The 15406-nt window shown below is 64.7% G+C and overlaps 2 protein-coding genes and 1 long non-coding RNA gene across 4 annotated transcripts in view; 2 read left to right on the forward strand and 1 right to left on the reverse strand.

Moving 5' to 3' along the window:
* LOC110258368 (collagen alpha-1(I) chain-like) overlaps nucleotides 1–4635 on the forward strand; it is an 8151-nt gene extending 3516 nt beyond the window's left edge. The window contains exons 5-8 of the mRNA XM_021081657.1: nucleotides 773–930; nucleotides 1042–1257; nucleotides 3588–3667; nucleotides 3804–4635. Of these exons, the coding sequence (XP_020937316.1) occupies nucleotides 773–930; nucleotides 1042–1257; nucleotides 3588–3667; nucleotides 3804–4635 (1286 nt within the window). The remainder of the gene's footprint in view (nucleotides 1–772; nucleotides 931–1041; nucleotides 1258–3587; nucleotides 3668–3803) is intronic.
* Nucleotides 3773–8085, forward strand: ZBTB42 (zinc finger and BTB domain containing 42). 2 transcript variants are annotated; one of them, XM_021081526.1, is made up of 2 exons: nucleotides 3773–4141; nucleotides 4632–8085. In XM_021081526.1, exon 2 carries the CDS (start codon nucleotides 4649–4651, stop codon nucleotides 5918–5920), a length of 1272 nt encoding a protein of 423 aa, XP_020937185.1. In that variant the 5' UTR covers nucleotides 3773–4141; nucleotides 4632–4648; the 3' UTR covers nucleotides 5921–8085. The 2 variants fall into 2 exon arrangements, with proteins under 2 accessions (XP_020937185.1, XP_020937186.1); XM_021081527.1 differs by having other exon boundaries at nucleotides 3782–4141; nucleotides 4810–8085.
* A 2816-nt stretch (nucleotides 8086–10901) lies between these two features.
* LOC110258334 lies at nucleotides 10902–14935 on the reverse strand. Its single transcript, XR_002341074.1, has 2 exons — nucleotides 14710–14935; nucleotides 10902–11366 (listed from the first exon to the last, which is right to left on the reverse strand). It is a non-coding gene; the product is annotated as an uncharacterized LOC110258334 (long non-coding RNA).
* Nucleotides 14936–15406: the final 471 nt, after the last annotated feature.

Below are 15406 nucleotides of genomic sequence, written 5' to 3' on the forward strand. Positions count from 1 at the left end.
CGGGGACAGACACCCAGAGGCCAGGATCCTCCCTAGCGCTGATCAGACCCGGGACACTTGCAGTCCACCGGGGGGGGGGGGACGACACCACTAAGGGGTCAGCAGGATGCTGCAGACCCTCCCAGCCCTGACCCCTCCCTGGGCACCGGTGCTCCGCCTGAGCGGCAGGTCTCTCCAACAGCAGCCCCTTCCCGCAAGCCAGAGGCCTCCGGGTGGATGGGCGTCGTCTGGGAGCTGCCTTTCTGGGGCTGGTGTGTACTGGGGGGGTATTTTTGTTCCTCATCCAGGATCAGAGGTCAGCCTGGGAGTACAGACACTTCATGTGGGTCAGAGGTAGAAGCAGCTGAGCGCCCAGGTCAGCGTCCCCAGCTGAAACTGGGGCTCCGTCCTTTGTCTTGGGGCTGACAGAAGGATGCTCCTCAGGAAGGGACCGTCTCCCCTGCTCTGGGGGATGCTCGCCACTCCCCCGGGGGGAGGACTCCCACTGCCGGTCCTCTGCCCTCTCCCACCCCAGTGAGCTGTCCCAGCTCTGCCTGTGTGCCCCCAGTTCCTGCCTCCAGGAGCCAGGAGAGCAGCCAGACACCTAACCCGCGCTCACCCCCCAACCCCACAGGCCCCCACCAGGACTTGTAGGGGACCACTCCCCCCACCCCCCACCCCCGGCCTGGGCTGGCAATGCTGAGAAGGCAGAGGAGGGGAGGGCGCCCTCTCCTGGATTGTGTGGTGATGGCAAGCCCTCAGGCTGCGCCAGGCCTGGGGGCATCTTGGCCAGGAGGTTTCGTCAGAGTGATCCTAAGCCCCCCACCCGGCTTCCTCACCATTGGCGCGTCTCCAAGAGGCCCCCTGCCTGCTCCACCACCTGCTGCAAGCCCCGCACCCCGCTCCGTGAGCACCCCTCTGTCTGCGCTGGTCCAGGCTGTCTGTGCCCGTGTGAGCCTGCTCCGTGGCTGGGGCATCTTTGCAGACAGGGCCAGAGCGCTCCTCTGACCTCAGGGGAGGGGAGAGGGAATCAGAGCCCCTCTCCTCCCTCCTGTCCCCTAGACGGAAGGTCAGTGTGAGGACCCAGCTTCCCGGCCCCCCTCAGCTGAGGTTGTGAAGAGCCCCTTAGCCAGATATTTCCAACAAAAACTGCTGCACTGGCCCCCGGGGGAGGATGGCCACCTGCCCCTTCTAGAGCGCAGGGTCCTCGGGCCCTGTCACCTTCTGCAGCTGCCGGCCGTCGGGCAGGACACAGGGGCCCGTTCCCCGGGCTGCCAGGTCTCAGCAGCAGCTGCAGGGCCGGGCCCCAGGGCAGCTCCCAGGCCAGATGGCTGCGTTCAGGGAAGCCCTGCCCCCACCACTGTGACAGCCTCCTGTCATCCTTGCGCCTGAGACCACACCGGGCCAAAGAGGGGCTCCGAGGGCCGAGGGGCAGCCAGCCCCAAAGATAGCCCCTCCTGGGGTTGGAGGGGGACTTAACTCTGAGAGGAGTTTCCCACCTGAAAGGCGGACAGGCCTCTCCCCCTGTCCCCTCCCCACCCCCAGAGGCTCCTCCTCCTTCAGCCGTCCCCCCGCTGGCCTCCCGGGCCGAACCCCAGCCTCTCGCTGGCAGCGTCCTCTGCTTCTGCATCCACCCCTCTCCCTGCCCCACCACCTCTGTCAGGGCCCCCAGAGCCCTTTGTCCTACCAGCCAGGCAGGGCAGGCCAAGACACTGCCCGCCCCAGGGCCTCGCTCCTCGCCTGGCTGGGGAGCTTCCGCCAAGGCTGGGCGGGCAGGACGTCCCTAACAGACACCATCGCCATCCCGCCACTCAAGAGATACGACTGCACCCCTACTTCGTGCCCCCCAACTTCTCCTTTTTTTTGCTTTTCAGGGTTGCATCTGCAGCATATAGAGGTTCCCAGACTAGGGGTCGAATTGGAGCCGTAGCTGCCGGCCTACACCACAGCCACAGCAATGCTGGGCCCGAGCTGCGTCTGCAACCTACGCCAGAGCTCATGGCAATGATGGATCCTTAACCCGCGGGGCAAGGCCAGGGATCGAACCTGAGTCCTCGTGGATACTGGTCAGTCTGGTTACTGAGCCACAACTTCTCAGCACCTAGGATGGAGCAGACTGGGGTGGAGCGCAGTCACCTGACACTGGGAGCGCGCTGGACGAGGCTAAGGCCGTGAGAGGAAAACGTGGGCTTGGGGCGACCTTAGCGGGGCGATCAGGAAAGACCACTCCCAGGGGCGCTGCTTGAGCAGAGACCAGACTGGGGAGGAGCCAGGAAGGGCTCTTTAGGGAGAAAGAACTTGAGCGGCCAGTCCTGAAAGGCCCCGGGGTCTCGCTGCACAACGGGCCCTGCAGTTAATCTTCCCGTTTTGCCAATGAGAATATTAAGGTTTGAGGAGGTCAAGGGTCATGGCCAGGGTCGGGGGGACAGGGGCAGGGCTCTGACACAGGCAGAGGCAGTCCCATCTTGGTGCTAACCTGACTCGAATTCAGCTCCTCTCGCTGGGGGCGGGAGGTGGGTAGAGAGGGCTTTGGCCTCAGGAAAAAGTCCCCAGAGTGCATGCGCCATGGGCGCCAGGGTGGGCTCAGTGGCTCAGTGGACTGAGTGCGAGTCCAGGGTTCCAAGCTGTGAGGCTGATTTAGGAAATAAAAATGCAAATGTCCAGCCAAATTTCAATTTCAGAAAAACAAGGAATAATTCTGTAGCACAAGAAAGTGGCTTTCCCTTCCACAGACTTCAGGTCCTAACTTGGGTGCCCCCCTGGGCCTCTGGCCACTCTTCAGCCCCCCTACGCACCGGGGTCTGAATAGGATCCCCGGGGGCCCCCCCTCACCCCCAACTCACAGCCAGGGGCTCCCTCCTCCCAGGAGCATGGCTGGACGGCTCCCTTGTCTACCAGGCTGGTGGGGTCCCCATCCTTTGTAATCCAGCCCCTCCCCCAATAGCACCCCACCTCCAGTCAAGGGCTCCTCTCTAGTGCTCTGCTGGACCTCACCCCCCCCCCCCCCCCGCTTTCTTCCATCTCCCGGGATGCGGGGCTGTGCAGGTGGAAATTCCAAAGGGTACTCCTGGATCTGAGTCCTGGTTCAATACCTTTCTTCCTGCTGTGTGGCTGTGGGCACCTTACCTACCCCCCCCCAAATGGGTGTGATAATCTGCCCAAGGGGATTGTTGGGAAGAGCTGAGCAGTGCTCCACAGGGCAGGGCAGCTGGGGAAAGTCTCACCTAAGTGTCCCCATACACCCCGATGTGCTCCTGCTCCTGAAACACCAGCCCCCACCCCCACCCCATGCCACACAGCCCCTGCCAGCTGTCTCTCTCCCTGAACACTTTCCCTCTTGCTCCAGGCTGGGGGTGGGGGGCTCCCCTCTCTCTCCATCACTGCAGCGGCCCCCTCACCCCATCGAGTCTTCTGGGAGTGCCCCATCCCCAAAGCTTTGGGGACACACAGCTCAGCGAGCCTGGCTCCAGGGTCCGCTGAGAGGATGCGAGTTCCCTGTTCTGGACTCAGGGTGGAGACTTTGCCTGAGTGTTTGGAAGAGAGTCGCAGCTAAACTACTTCAATTCAAAAGGAGGCTTTCGAGACCGAGGGGTGTCATCTTTTCACAGGGCATCGCCCGCGAGGTGGCCGGAGGCCAGGTCGCGGCTGCGTCTTGCGGTGCCTTGTCCTGGCGCTGGTCGGAGAGGAGGTGCTTCTCAGGAGGGGTCCCTTCACAGACGGGCGCCGTTGGGACCCCCCGGGGGGGGGGGCCTCTGCGGACGAGGAGGCAAGTATCGCGAGAGAGCCCCCTCCCCCGCCGCGCCCCGCGTCCCCTCCCACCCCAGCGCCCCGGATGGCGGCGCGGCCCAGGGAAGGGGCGGCGAGGGTGACCTCAGCGGTTCCGCCGCTCCGGGAAGTCGCCTCGGCCCGCCCCCTCCAGCCCCCGCCCGGAGTTGCGCTCTCTGCGGGGCGGGGCGGGGCGAGCGGCGGGTGGTGCCGAGCCGGCCAAGTTGCAGCGCGCTCCGCCCGGGCCCTCCCCGTCCCCGTCCCGTCCCCGTCCCCGTCCCCGTCCCCGCGCCCTCCCCGCCGGGGCGCGCTGCCCGGAACTCCGCACGCGCCGGGGCGGCACCGGGGAGGGCGCGCGGCGCGGGCAGCGGCCGCCGTGGAGCTCGGGGCGGCGGAGGTGAGCGCGGGGGGCGGGCGCCCGGCTCCGCCCGCCCCGCCCGCCGGCCCGCTCCCGGCAGCCGCGCTGCCATAAATGGGGCCCGCGGCGGCGGCGGCGGCGGCGGCATCTGGCGGGCCGGGCGGCGGCTGGAGGCGCGGGCCGGGGGCGGCGGCGCGGCGGCTCGGGCGTCGGGGGACGCGGCGGGCGGCCGCCTCGGAGTGAAGTTCAGGGGCGCCCCGGGCGCGGACGCGCGCAGGTCCGCTCGGCGCTGGCCCCCGCCGCCCGTGGCCCGGGACCCGCCCCCGCGGAGCCGCTTCTGTTTACTTTCGGTCGAGTTTTTCCTGCTCGGGGCAGGTGCCCAGGGCGGCTCCCGGCGGGCAGTTCCGCGCGGCGCCCGGCGCCTCTCTCCTCGCACCGCCGTCCCCGGGAGGTGCTGGTCGGGCGCCCGGGGGCGAGCGGCAGCCGCCGCGTCTCCAGGCGCGCTCACGGGCGTCCCGTTTGTGCCCAGGTGATGACCGCGGCGGCATGGAGTTCCCGGAGCACGGCGGGCGGCTGCTGGGCCGCCTGAGGCAGCAGCGCGAGCTGGGCTTCCTGTGCGACTGCACCGTGCTGGTGGGCGACGCGCGCTTCCCAGCCCACCGCGCCGTGCTGGCCGCGTGCAGCGTCTACTTCCATCTCTTCTACAGGGAGCGGCCGGCGGGCAGCCGCGACCCGGTGCGGCTCAACGGCGACATCGTCACGGCGCCCGCCTTCAGCCGTCTGCTGGACTTCATGTACGAGGGCCGCCTGGACCTGCGCAGCCTGCCCGTTGAGGACGTCCTGGCCGCGGCCAGCTATCTGCACATGTACGACATCGTGAAGGTCTGCGCGAGCAGGCTCAGGCAGAGGGGCCGCGCGCCGGCGCCGGAGACGCCTGCTCCCGGGGCGGAGCCGCCAGGCCGGCCCCCGTGTCCCCTGTCGGCCTGGACCCCCGAGCTCTGTCCAGCTGCCCGGAAGGCCAGGCTCCCTCCCGCTGGGGTCGAGGCCCCCCGCCCCCCGCTAGCGCTGGGGCCTCCCGCCGGGCAGGGCCCTGGTGAGCCAGACCGGGCTCTGGACCTGTCGCTGAAGCCTGGCTCAAAGCGGGAGCCAGCCCACCCGGCCTGTGTCCTCCGGACAGGCCCCTGCAGCCAGATGCAGCAAGGGGCCCAGCGGCTAGCGAAGGATGAGCCGGACTCACCGTCCGAGCAAGAGGACAGCAGCGGCCCTCGGAGCCCGCCCGGCACCCCGCAGCCAGTTTGCGTTCCTGCAGCCACGTGCCTGGCAGGGGACTTGGAGCCACTGCCAGTCAGTGAGGTGGGCCGTGGGGACCTGGAGCTGGATGCGGAGAGGGGGGCCATCGCGGATGAGCTGGGGCCCGGCGGGCACCTCTGCATCTGCCCGCTGTGCGGCAAGCTGTTCCCCAGCGCCCACGTGCTGCAGCTGCACCTCAGTGCCCACTTCCGGGAGCGGGACGGCAGCCGGGCCCGGCTCTCACCCGATGGCACCGTGCCCACCTGCCCGCTCTGCAGGAAGACCTTCTCCTGCACGTACACGCTGAAGCGGCACGAGCGCACGCACTCGGGCGAGAAGCCCTACACGTGTGCACAGTGTGGCAAGGGCTTCCAGTACTCGCACAACCTGAGCCGCCACGCCGTGGTGCACACGCGAGAGAAGCCGCACGCCTGCCGCTGGTGTGAGCGTCGCTTCACGCAATCAGGGGACCTCTACCGCCATGTCCGCAAGTTCCACTGCGGCCTGGTCAAGTCCCTGCTGGTGTGACACATCCCTGTCGCCGTGAGGCTAGAGGGGAGGGCAGGACCTCTCCAGTGGGACACCAGGATGGAGCCCGAGGGACCCAAGCTCGCTCTGTAGGAGCCCCTGAGGCTGGGCCCGCTGGCAGAAAGAGCACTGCTGCCCCGGAACGTGGCCTCAGATGGGGTGACGCCGAGCCGCCTGGCAGCCCTCCTCCACGCCTTGCCCTCTGCCGCAACTCATTCCTTCCAGAGCCTGCCCAGACCGAGACTCCGTCCCCCTCCCTGTCCTCCCTGGCCAGTCCCGAGGTGGGTCTGAAGGGCCCAGGCTCCCCGACCACCGCCCCCCCCCCCCTCCGGGATGAGATGAGAAGGCACGTGTATCCTCCGTGTGGAGCTTCCCTGACCCCTCGCCTGCTCGCCCGGGGTGGGGGTGGGGGCGCCACGCTCCGAGAAGGATGCTCGTGTCGCAGATGCTGTCAGTGTGAGTCCCCAACGGGGAGCTCGGATGAACAGGCCACTCTTGGCGGGTGGCAGTGGGAGCCCCTGCAGGGGAGGCCCCGGGCACAGGGAGAGCCAGCAGGGCACAGCTGGTGTTACAGGGGGTGCCGGCCCCAGCAGGGACCCCGGGGCGGCGGGAGAACCAGCCAGAAGCTGTGTGGCTCTGCAGCTACGGCCGCCGGGGTGGGAGGTGCGTCCTGCAGATCCTGGCCTCGCTCGAAGGTGACGCAGAGAAGGTTGGAATTTGGAAATGATTCTCTCTAGAAACAGAAAGAGCCTCTGGAGGTACCAGATGTCTGCCCGGGCGACAGGCCGTGCCACTTCCCTGCCTGAGCACCGGGTCGGGGCGCCTCTGAGCATCCCGTGTGCGCCCCGGGACCTGGGAATGCAGAGCCCCGCCTTAAGCATTAGAGGTCAATCGTAGGCCTGACCCTGGGGCTCACCTGCCCACCAGCTTGGAGTCTACTCAGAGCTGCTGGTCATTGCCAGGGCACTGGGGGTGGGGGGGCAAAGCCTGCTGTCTTTACGGGGCAGTGTTTGCAGGCTGGGGCTCGGGGGAGGGGCTCTGGGCTGGGGTCACTGCATGTGATCCCAGAATGTGAATGACGGGCATTCGTGCTGGGGGCGGGTGTGGGGGCACCCCCGCCTCGCCTGCCTTGCCTGTCTGCTCTCAGGGCAGGTCTTGCTGTTGGAACCCAAGAGGGTGGCGGGGGTGGGGCTGCCTCAGCCGCTGGGGGTCCTGCAGGTGGCAGAGCCCCCTGAACGCCTGGGTTCCTCAGACCCGGTGGGCTCTTTTCTGCTGTGACTGGAAGTGGTGCTGAGGTCAGAGTTCAAGTTTAAGTTATTTTCTTTGCCCCTGACAACACTTGATGTATTTATTGTCTGCCCGGTCTGGAGTGAGAAGACCGTCGGCCTTTGCGGCAGGCGGACGGGCCTCGGCCCTCCCGGTGTGCGGGCAGCAGGCTAGCCCGCGGGCCAGAGAGAGCGGGGCAGGGCCCTCGCCTGTGACTGTCCAGCCCCTGGCCCTCCGCCTCCAGAAGGGCACGCCGTGCCCGTGATCAGATTTCCGCGTGTGCACGAGCACGTGCGCGCGCCCGCCTGTGGGCACCTGCGTCCAGCAAAGGCGGGGCCTGCGCCGGACGGGAGCCCCGCCCGCCCCCAGGAGGCAGCCGGGGAGGTGGCGGCCGCCCTGGTTTTCCCCAAGGGGTTTCCACCAGGGAAGAAATGTATTTTCCTGGGGCAGGAAGCCTGCCCTCGGTTATCGACACTGGATTCATTGTCTCGTGCAAACAGTTACTGTGAAGTTCATGTGCAGAGAAGTGGTCGGTTTTCCATTGAATCCCTGACGCCGCTTAGATGGACATGTACATAGAAATACACGCGTATGTTTAAGACACTCATCGTGCGGGCTTGTGTAGCAGGGTGTGTGTAGACGCGTTTCAGGGGGAGCCTGCCTGCTGCGTGGGGTCCTCTCCGTGGGGTCCTCCCGGGCAGCCCAGCCTCCTGCCCCGCAGTCTGGCGCCGCCCTGACCCTGGGGGGCGCCTCCAGGCGCACAGAGGACAGTGGCCACACTTAGCGTTTGGCGGGAGGTGATGTTTGCAGGCCTGCTTGCTGTGACGGTCCGGAAACAAGCCCTTCTCCGTGTTCACATCGTCTCGGTGACAGTGGCAATAAAGCCCAGCGCAGGTGGAGATGGCCGTGCTTATTCCTGGGGACAGGTGCACGCGGGAACTGTGGGCACTGCCAGTCTTGGTGGGCAGCGGGCACTCTGGCAGCCTGTCCCAGATGCTGCCTACTGTGTCCTGTTGGGGAGTGGGCTGGGGCAGGGCTGAGGACAGGTCACAGACCTTCTTGCCCAGATTTGTACCCCTGGCCTGAGCCGGAAAAGGGGAGTCCCAGGGGAGCAGGGTGCAGGCTGGGACCTGGTGAGAGGCCTCATGGGTTCCTGGCCTGGGTGGGGTAGGGCGGGTGCCTTCTGAGCAGCCGCAGGCCCCGGAGTTTGGATCTGAGGCTCCTAACTTGTGGTCCTGGGTCCTGCTGTCCCCCTGCCCTCCCCCACCTCTCACTGGTACCCCACCTCCCTCCAGGGCCAGGGTTTGGGGAAGAGGTGGGTGAGATTTGGAGGAGGCTGTGTCCTAGTCGCCCCCCCCCCGCCCCTGCCCTCCACCGTGGAACCCACCCTGATCTCTAAGGGGGCCAAGAGGGGTCAGGCAGGCAGGCCCCTTGGCGGCGCTAGGACCCCCGAGCCAGGCCCGGCTGTCAGGACTGATGGGCACGTGTGTACCGCCTTCCTGCTCCATCCCCACCTGGCGAGGGCTTGAAGCTGGTGGTTCTGAGGCGCCTATGGGCCGTGATTTCCTCGCCAACTCCGGTGTGTGTCTCAAGCCTACTTTGGGCCAAAGCATCCTCCGGGAAAGCCGAGACAGACCCCAAAGGCAGGGCCGCTTGTGAAGGGGTCCCCAGAGGTCGCGCCAAGCTGAACTGGCGTTGGAAGGGCTGCTGGATCTTAGGCCAGCCTTGGAGGTCCTCCCGGCCGCGACCCCAAGTGCGAATCCTTGCTTCCGTGAGGTGGTGCCCTGCCTGCCTCCCACAGAGACATCCTCCTGGACCCCAATCACTGTCCTGCAGGGAGACGCTGTCGTGTTCCCAGTGGTCCCACCACTCAGCCCAGGCCCTCCCAGAAGCTGGGAGGAAGCTGTAGCCTTGCTAACCAGGCAGGAAGGAGAGCAGTCAAAAGCCAGCGGCAGCCCACCTGCCCACCTGCCCAGCTCACGGCTATGCCCACCCCCCCCTCAGCACTCTGTAGCCCCTATTCCTCCAGGGGAGGAATGGCCCCTGGCCTGGGTGGTGCGAGGCACCTGCAAGGGCCTGGCTGGCTTGCAGTCCCAGAGCCAGCGGGGGCAAACCCAGGACCTCCTTCCACCAACTTCGGGAGCCCCAGCTGCTCTCCTGGCAGTGCTGGGGGTGGGCCCCCTTGGCACCTGGGACAGTAAGGAGGAGCCTCAGAGGGTCCCAAGGGCTCCCATCAGGATGAGCACTCAGGAGCCTCCAGGTGGACGACCAGAGGCGGGCACCAAGGGAGAGGTCACATGCCAGCTGGTGCAGGTGTGCTGGCTGGGGCCCCAAGGAAGCCACCGGCTTGGAGGCAGGGGGAGGTAAGAGCAGTTCTGGCCAGCCCCAGGCTTCCTCCCTGCCTTTCTCTGCCCCTAGGCCTGGGGCCAGCCACCAGCCTCCCAAACCATGCCTGGTCTCACCCTCTCCCTATATTCAATACGGGCTGGCAAGGGAGGCTCAGCCTTGGACACGGCGAGGACAGACACAGGGCGCAGAATGGTTCTGCCCTGCCTCCCAGCTTGCCCTGGCGGCCTCTGCCTGGTCCCCTGGCATTAGCCTTTTTTTTTGGTCTTCTCAGGGCTGCACATGTGGCACACGGAAAGGTCAAATCAGAGCTACAGCTGCCAGCCTCACCACAGCGACGCGAGGCCAGGGATCAAACCTGCGTCCTCACGGACGCTAGTCAGGCTCGTTACCGCTGCGCCACCCGGTGAACACCCCCTGGTGCTGTTCTTGCCACCCAGCCCCATCCCTGTTCCCACCTAACAGCCCAGACCCCGTGTGGACACTGTCCCTGTCATCACTGCACCTGGCCTCCCGCCCCCCGCCCAGTTGGCCAGAGGCCCTCCTTGGCCAGCCGCCCAGTCCCTGTCCCCCTAATTGCTTGTCCTTGGTCACTTCCTCTCCTCTGCCTCAGTGTTCTCACTTGTAGAATGGGCACCTTGGCAGATGCTGCCAAGGGGTGCCTGGGGCATGGTCTAGGGTCAGAGGGCAGTGCCCGCATCAGCAAGCCATCCCCAGGGTGCTGGCTGTGCTGGGTTGTGACATGAGGGGAGCCGCTGGAGCATTGCTGCAGGGCCCCTGGCCCCCTGGGGCTACCTTGCCCCTGGCCCTCATCCCCCCTCAGGGCTCCGGAGGGTGAAGGGTGGTGGCACCAACAGCTACAGGAGTCTGGGGACAGCTGGCTGGAGGCCTCAGGCAGGGGTGGTTCAGAGAGGAAACCAGCTGGGCTGATTAGAGTCCAGGCCCCCACCTGGCGAGCAGGTGGCCCCCGGAGGGTCAGTGACCACAGGTCGCTGGCAAGTCTGGGGGCAGGGGCTCACCTCCCCGATGGACCCAAATGCATTTGTACCCACTTGAATCAAAACCTGTGCAGAGAGAAACCCGTTCCCACACCCTTTTCAGCAGATGGCTGGGCCCTGAAAAGGAGACCCAGGTCCACTGTGCGTGTGTGATGGGGGTTCCTGCCCCTCCAGCATCAGCCGGGAGTCCTGCGGTTCAGCTCAGACCCCACAGCTAAGGACTCCATCCCACAAGACGCCCCCCCCCCCATTTAGACGCATCACAAGCCCAGGCTGTCACCCATTTCTGACCCCTGGCTGTGGACTGGAGGCTCCCACGACCCCTCCCCGGGTTGGATTCGTGTGCGGGGGCGGCTCCCAGAGCTCAGGAGGACGGGTTTCGAGATCACTGGTTTATTGGAAAGGACGGACCTCGGGAACAGCCAGATGGGAGGCGCGCGGGCCGGGTGTGGGGCGCAAGGAGCTCCCTCCGCAGGGGCCAGTCTCCCCGAAGCTCCCGGGTTCACCGGCCTCGACGCCCGCGTGTTGGGTTCTCACAGACGCCATGCCAGGGCACAGCTGGTGACATGTCACAGGACGGACGGACGGACGCAGCCTCCAGCCCCGCCCCCCCAGGTCAGGGGTCCAGGCGGAAAGTGCAGCCCTGATATCCCGCGGCTGGCGCTCCTGGCAACCAGTCCCCACCCTTGGGTGCTTCCAAAGTCTCCCGCTCACGGAGGACACCGTGATGAGGGCGTCACCGGGGAAACGCCGAGGGTTTCGGGAGCCCCGCGCCGGAAATGGGGCCAAGACCGGATATGCATTTTCTTCTCTTCTTTTGCTTCTTATGGCTGCACCTGTGTCAAACGGAGGTTCCCAGGCTAGGGGTGAAGTGAGAGCAGCCGCTGCCAGCCTACACCACAGCCACAGCCACACAGGATCCGAGCCACATCTACGACCCCAGCACAGCTCACAGCCACGCTGGTTCCTTAACCCACTGAGCGAGGCCAGGGACCAAACCCGCATCCTCATGGATACTCGTCGGCTGTGTTACTGCTGAGCCGCAGCAGTATTTCTTACGGATGCAACTCAGCTCATTATGTTTCTTCACAGCTGCACCACGTGGCCCTGCCGACTGGGGCCCAGCAGACATCATCCCGTCCTGGAGGCTGGAATCCGCATCCGGAGATGTGGGCTGGCTTCTCTAGAGGCCTCTTTTCATTTTTTTTTCCCTTTTTTAATGGCTGCGCCCATGGCACATACAAGTTCCCAGCCAGAGGGTCAAACCCAAGCTGCATCGGGGACCCACACCCCAGCCACAATAACACCAGACCCTTAACCCTCTGTGCCTGGCCAGGGATCAAGCCAGCGCCTCTGCAGAGACAAGCTGGATCATTAACCTGTTCCCATTAACCAGGGGAACTCCTGTTGCTTTTTTTTTTTTTTTTTTTTTTTTTGGTCTTTTTAGGACCACACCTGCAGCATATGGCAGTTCCCAGGGAGGGGTCAAATCAGAGCTGTACTGCGGCCTACACCACAGTCACAGCAATGCGGGATCCTTAACCCACTGAGCAAGGCCAGGGATCAAACCTGTGTCCTCATGGATACTGGTCGGGATCATTAATGGCTGAGCCATGACGGGAACTCCTTTTTTCTTTTTTTCCAGTTGAAAAAGAGACCAGGGAGATAGATGGCCCCATGTCATACACAAAAGCTTCCTTGGCCCTTTAACTTCCCAGCGGCTGCATGGGGCTCCTTGGTATGGCTGCACCATCGTGTACTGGCTTCCTAGACATGGACACTGGGTGGCTTCCCCACCTCTGCTGTTAAATACACTCAGCTGCCTCTTCCCACGGGCGCTCCTGAACCTTCCCGGCAGGCAGAGGCACCCAACTCCCTCTGACCTTGTCAACCACAGTGTGTCATCAAACTTTGGGATTGACTGATTGATTGATTGATTGTCTTTCTGCCTTTTGTAGGGCCGTTCCTGCGGCATATGGAGGTTCCCAGGCTAGGGGTCTAACTGGAGCTGTAGCCACCGGCCTATGCCAGAGCCACAGCAACAAGGGATCCGAGCCTCGCGTGCCACCTGTGCCACAGCTCACGGCAACACCGGATCCTTAACCCACTGAGCGAGGCCAGGGATCGAACCCACAACCTCATGGTTCCTAGTCGGATTCATTAACCACTGAGCCACGATGGGAACTCCCAAACTTTGGGATTTAAAATATCTGACAGGTAATAGCCCGTCTCTCGGTCTCCTGCTCTTTGCCCTTGTCTCTTGTTATGTGCGAGCTCCCGCTGATGCTGCGCTCCCGCCCTCTGCCTCCTTTCCTACAACAGGCACTTCCACCCAATGCGAAGGAACTCCCCGAGCTGTTGTCCAGCATCTTTGTGGTTTTACTTCTCTTACTCTTTTTTTTTTTTTTTTTTTTTTTGTCTTTTTTTGTTGTTGTTGTTGTTGTTGTTGCTATTTCTTGAGCCGCTCCCGCGGCATATGGAGGTTCCCAGGCTAGGGGTTGAATCGGAGCTGTAGCCACCGGCCTACGCCAGAGCCACAGCAACGCGGGATCCGAGCCGCGTCTGCAACCTACACCACAGCTCACGGCAACGCCGGATCCTTAACCCACTGAGCAAGGGCAGGGACCGAACCCGCAACCTCATGGTTCCTAGTCGGATTCGTTAACCACTGCGCCACGACGGGAACTCCTACTTCTCTTACTCTTGTATCTTTGAGTTTTCACTGGGCACGGTCAAGCTGTGGCTCTAACTTTGCCACTCTTCAGATAAGCCACACTCTTTAAAATGCCCATCTTCACTGGGTGACTGGGGAGAGCCCCTCCCCCCAAATCCCCACCCGTGTCCAGGTCCGTCTCCCCTCCCACCGCTCTTCCAGCAGCCAGGCCCACGGCTGCACTGAATGGGCCTTGCCGCGTGCTTTATCTCTGCTGGGCTAACCGCTCTCATTCCTCTTTTCTCCTGAGTTTTTGGGCTGTTTCTCCTGTTCATTTCCCATGTGAATCTAGCGTGACCTCATCTGGTTCAAGGGGAAAGTGCCATTTATTCTGCAAAATCCACTCCAACCACTTTTTCTCCAGCCCTCGGCCAAAACTCCCAGTTGCCAAATCAAAGAAGCTCTCCTGGAGTTCCCGTTATGACTCAGCAGGTTAAGAATCTGACTAGTACCCATGAGGATGTGGGTTCGATCCCTGACCTTGCTCAGTGGGTTAAGGCTCTGGTATGGCTGTGGCTGCAACCGGCAGCTGCAGCTCCGTTTCAACCCCCTAACAGGGGAGCTTCCATATGCCACACGTGGAGCCCTAAAAAGGAAAAAAAAAAACAGGCTCTGCTGCCATCCTGCTCTTTACCGATTCTGCCCTCAAACCTGCTCCCTGGCACCTCCTGGCTCCCTTTCTCCCCCAGGGGCTGTTCTTCCACCCCTCAGACCTCGGCACCTGCTGGCTCTCCTCAGCCCCTCAGGCTCTCCTCTCGTGAGGGCCCACTCCTCAGGGCATCTCTCCCTTGCCCACATGCCTTGCTGGGGCCTCCTAAACCAGGGCTGGCTGTCACCAGCTCCCCTCTGAGCCCAGTCACATAGGCAACGCCCCCACAGCTCCTGAGTACCTTCCAGGAACACAAAGTGAAACCCGGACTTCCGCCCACAAACCGGTTCCTCTCTCAGCTGCCCCCAGTTGGTCAATAAGAGCATCAGCCAGCCTGTTGTTCAAACAGACTGGACGTCACCCTGGCTCTTCCCTCTACCTTACTCCCCAGTCCCACAACACCTTCCGTCCTTCTGCCGCCTGTCTGCAAAATAGACCTTGAATCTCTCCACCTCCACTGCCCACACCCCAGGCCCAGCACAAACATCCGCCACACAATGACCCCGGTGGCTTAGAGCCCCCACTAGTTCCTTCCTCCCAGATAACCCAGCCCCTGCCCTCCCTCTGACCTCACTTCCCGCACCGCCCGAGCCTTTCCTCCCTAAGGCCTGGCATCACGGCCCAGGCCCGGGTACCCAGCGTGCTGGGTGCTTTCCTGCCCCGCCAGGTCTTTCCGGCGGGAGGACTGTCCTCGCGACTGATCACGGGGCAGCCTGAGCGGGGGCCGGCCCGGCAGCTGGAGTCCAAGGTCCCCGCTGCTTCTCGCCCCCCCAGGCCTCCGTTACCCGCCGCCCCATGACTCTCTCCTGCCAACGACCTGCCTGTCCTTTGAGGCCACCTGCGGAGGTTCTAGAGGGCACAGCTCGCCACGCCCCCTCCGCGAGTTGTCACAGCAGCGAGACCGGCGGCGAGGAAAGGCGGGCTGCTGGAGAAGGCACCGTGACCCGCCCAGCCGAGGAGAGCGGGCGCGGCCCGGGCCGGGCGGGCGCAGGCAGCGACCCTCCGCCACCGCCCGCCGCTCGCCCGGAAGTCCCCGGCGCGGACCGCGCATGCTCGCTCTCCTCCCGCGCGCCCGTGGGTCACGTGGCGCGGCGCGCGGGGCGCTTCGGGAAGTCCCCCCGGAAACACGGGCCGCCGGGCGGCGGGTTCCGGCCGCGCCGGGCGCCCGGGGTGCGTGTGGCTCGCGTACCGTCCACGGTGCCGTGTGCCACGGTGTGTGGTCTCCGCGCCCGCCCCGTCCGCCCCGCGCGCGGTCGTCCTCTGGACTTACTTGGCGGAGGCCGGCCTTTCCTGGCGTGTCCGTCGGTGCCTGGCACTGTCACCGCGTTGGAGGCGGGGTTCGGGAGACCGGGTTGAGGGTTATCCGCACGCACGCTGCGACCACCCCGTGCGACGGCAGAACCCCAGGCAGACGACCCTCCGGACAGACCGGAAGCCTGCACACGGGTGGCACCCGCTGGGTGTAGGGCTTCATTCGGGCTTCTCACCCCCTGTTCTGCCCTCCCGGCGTCCAG

The sequence above is a fragment of the Sus scrofa genome, unplaced genomic scaffold, assembly GCF_000003025.6.
Source record: "Sus scrofa isolate TJ Tabasco breed Duroc unplaced genomic scaffold, Sscrofa11.1 Contig1914, whole genome shotgun sequence".
Classification (NCBI taxonomy): Eukaryota; Metazoa; Chordata; class Mammalia; order Artiodactyla; family Suidae; genus Sus; species Sus scrofa.

Bases quoted from the DNA above. Each gene is read 5' to 3' on its own strand.
- ZBTB42 (XM_021081526.1), top strand. From the start codon at position 4,649: ATGGAGTTCCCGGAGCACGGCGGGCGGCTGCTGGGCCGCCTGAGGCAG.